A 2,813-nucleotide genomic window follows, 5' to 3' on the forward strand; every position below is an offset into this window, starting at 1 on the left:
CCCCCTCCCCCCAGCTACTGTTACTCTCACGTCCCCCCCCCTCGACTATTGTCTCTGTTTTACCCAAGTGCAGGTTTCGAGGGTGTTGGTCACCTACAATCGTGTCATGGCTCGTTGTAGCATAGATGTTCATAAGTGTGGCATAGGTCCTCAGGTCATGTTCCGGTGAGAGGTGTAGGCTAAAGTGTGGAAAGAAGATCTCATGCACACGTGAATGAGAAAGAGGGCTTGATTATAACGATTGATGAAGGCTCTCGCCTGCACGGGAGTTCAAGGGTTTAGAAGGGGGTTTCAGGGTTTGAAAGGGGGACAGGGTTGAGAGAGCTAACTAATGAGGTAGCAAAGAGCCACATGCAATGGAGAGCTCAAGGTATACAAAGACTTCTAAGCGAGGTGGCCAAATGGGCACCACAGCTGGCGCCACGAAAACTGGACCTAATAAGGTTTATTTCCCCGTAGCCGAGATGTGGGTGCGATGTTTGAGTAACATGCATTTGTGGGAATGGGAGGCACTACTCGTTGGAGTTCCATGGGTTCATTTTGGCACCCAAGGTGCGGAACCAATGGTGACCCGAGGTGGTGGATTTTTTTTTTATTGGGGTGTTTCGAGAAGATACTAGAAGAGAAGAAGAAGGTTAATGGGCGTTTTCCAGAAGCTGCAAGAAGCCCCTTTCCTCTTCTGCCTTCCCTCTTCACGTTGGAATATAAAGAATCCCTTCTCTCCAAATTTCTTCAGTGCTCTGCTCTCTTCTCAGCTTCGTTTCCAAATTCGTTATCTCGATTCTCTGCTCCCTTTTCTCAGCTCCATCGCCATGGATTTCCTCGTCGGCCGTGACCCCCTCCTCAACGCTGTCCATCTCCTTCACCACCTCCACCCCGAAGATGAAGCTTTCGACCCTTCCCCCGCTAAGGCCTACCTCCGCGATCGCAACGCCATGGCCAGCACCGCCGTCGATGTCAAGGAGTACCCTCAGTCTTACGCCTTCATCGCTGACATGCCTGGCCTCAAGTCCTCCGACATCAACGTAATCATCGTTAATCGGTGGATGTGAACCTCTGTTTGGGTTTGGATTGCTGGATTTCTCTTCTCCTTGGCGTTATTAGTCTGGCTGAAAGTAGGAGTGATTGCTATTAAAACAGTCTCATCATGTAATTCTAATTTCAAGAAGGTCACGATCCATCCGAAAGGGACAAATTCAGTTTTGGTCCGTCAAATTCTCCTCCCTGTTGCATTTGAGTTTCCAGTTGTTCTTCGAAGCTGATGCGAATTTTGTTTGCAGGTAACTGTGGAGAATGGAAACGTCCTTGTCCTGTCTGGGGAACGCAAGAAGGAAGAGGAAACCGACCCGAAAGTGAAATATCTGTCCATGGAACGGCGAGCTGTGAAGTTCATGAGGAAATTTACCCTTCCAGGCAATGCCGATACAGATCACATTTCAGCGGCCTGCCAAGATGGTGTTCTTACAGTCACGGTTCCGAAGATACCACCCCCAGCCCCCAAGGTGATCAACATCAGTGTTGCTTAAGAAGGGAAGCTGCAACGTCCCAAGTACTGCCTTGCCGAATCTAACGCAACCTGGGCAGGATGAGAAGAATTCGGGATCTAAATAAGCGATATGATACATGCAGTTGCGGCTCGTATTATCTCTTTGCTTTCATTTCTCTCATGTCTTCAACAGTCGGGGTTTCTTTTGCCTTCAGTTTTCAACTGTCAGGTTTTTGCTTCCCCCTGATTATCTTCTCCCTTTCTAAGCGACTCTTCCAATGCCAACAGTGTGTGTACAGAATCATGGTAATGAATGAAGTAAATTTGAATCGAACTTATACTTCACAATTTCGCTATAACTCAATTTCTCCTTCTATTAGACTCTTCTTGAACTTCTGCACTTCTGTCACTTTGCTTGTCCTGCATACTCCATTTTCATAAATACCAAATGTATATGCTCATTACATAAACCTGTAGGTGAACTACTGAGGTGAACTTAGTGCTAATTGTGGTGAAACTCACAAGGTGAAATGCCGAGACAAACTTGTGCTGAAACTCACACTGAAACTCTCACAAGGTGAAATGCCGAGACAAACTTGTGCTGAAACTCACACTGAAACTCACACTTACATTAAAAGTGTTACATAAACATTGAAGGACATACTATACACAATACTGGAAAAACATTAGAAATTTTTAAGTATGACAGATAGCTGTGTCTTTCATTGTAAACGAGATAACACTCAAGTATTCTTGCAACAAATAGCATTTCCCTCACCCTATGCAAAATTTAAAACTCAATTCATAAGTTAATAATAAAGGAAAAATGAAAAATACGCTCTTTACTTTCATTTGAACCATCCATTATAACAAAATCTCTCCACCGAACGATAAAATCCCTCCACCAAATCCGGATTAATTTTATCCACCAAATCTCAACTGAAACTAGATGTTGGAAAATGTACCTTATTAAAAATAACTAAAACTCCCATAAATATGTGGCCATGAATATAGTTGAAAAATGTGCCTTATTAAAAACAACTAAAACTCCCATAAATATGTGGCCATGAATGTTATATGTAACCTGGAATATTACTTTCATTTGTGTCATGGATTATATGGAAATTCCAAAACGAAACCATATGCTTAAAAGATATGCTTTTTTTAACAAGGAATAATTACAAATTCATTGTAATATGCACACTATATTGATACCCCTTAACCAAAACATATGCTTAAATGCTTGTTTTTCTTTTAAAAAGAAATAACTACAAATTCATTGTAATATGCCACTATTGATATCCTTTAACCAAAAATATGCTTAAAT

At 42.4% G+C, this 2,813-nt stretch overlaps 1 protein-coding gene across 1 annotated transcript; it reads left to right on the forward strand.

Annotated features, from left to right (window-relative positions):
• Positions 1–687: 687 nt before the first annotated feature.
• LOC147894426 (17.3 kDa class II heat shock protein-like) lies at positions 688–1,843 on the forward strand. Its single transcript, XM_087385078.1, has 2 exons — positions 688–1,025; positions 1,281–1,843. Exons 1-2 carry the CDS (start codon positions 813–815, stop codon positions 1,524–1,526), a joined length of 459 nt encoding a protein of 152 aa, XP_087241204.1. The 5' UTR covers positions 688–812; the 3' UTR covers positions 1,527–1,843.
• The last annotated feature ends 970 nt before the right edge of the window (positions 1,844–2,813 follow it).

The sequence above is a fragment of the Dipteris shenzhenensis genome, chromosome 14 (genome assembly GCF_047967505.1).
Source record: "Dipteris shenzhenensis isolate YYH24624 ecotype China chromosome 14, Dip_SZ_1.0, whole genome shotgun sequence".
NCBI lineage: Eukaryota > Viridiplantae > Streptophyta > Polypodiopsida > Gleicheniales > Dipteridaceae > Dipteris > Dipteris shenzhenensis.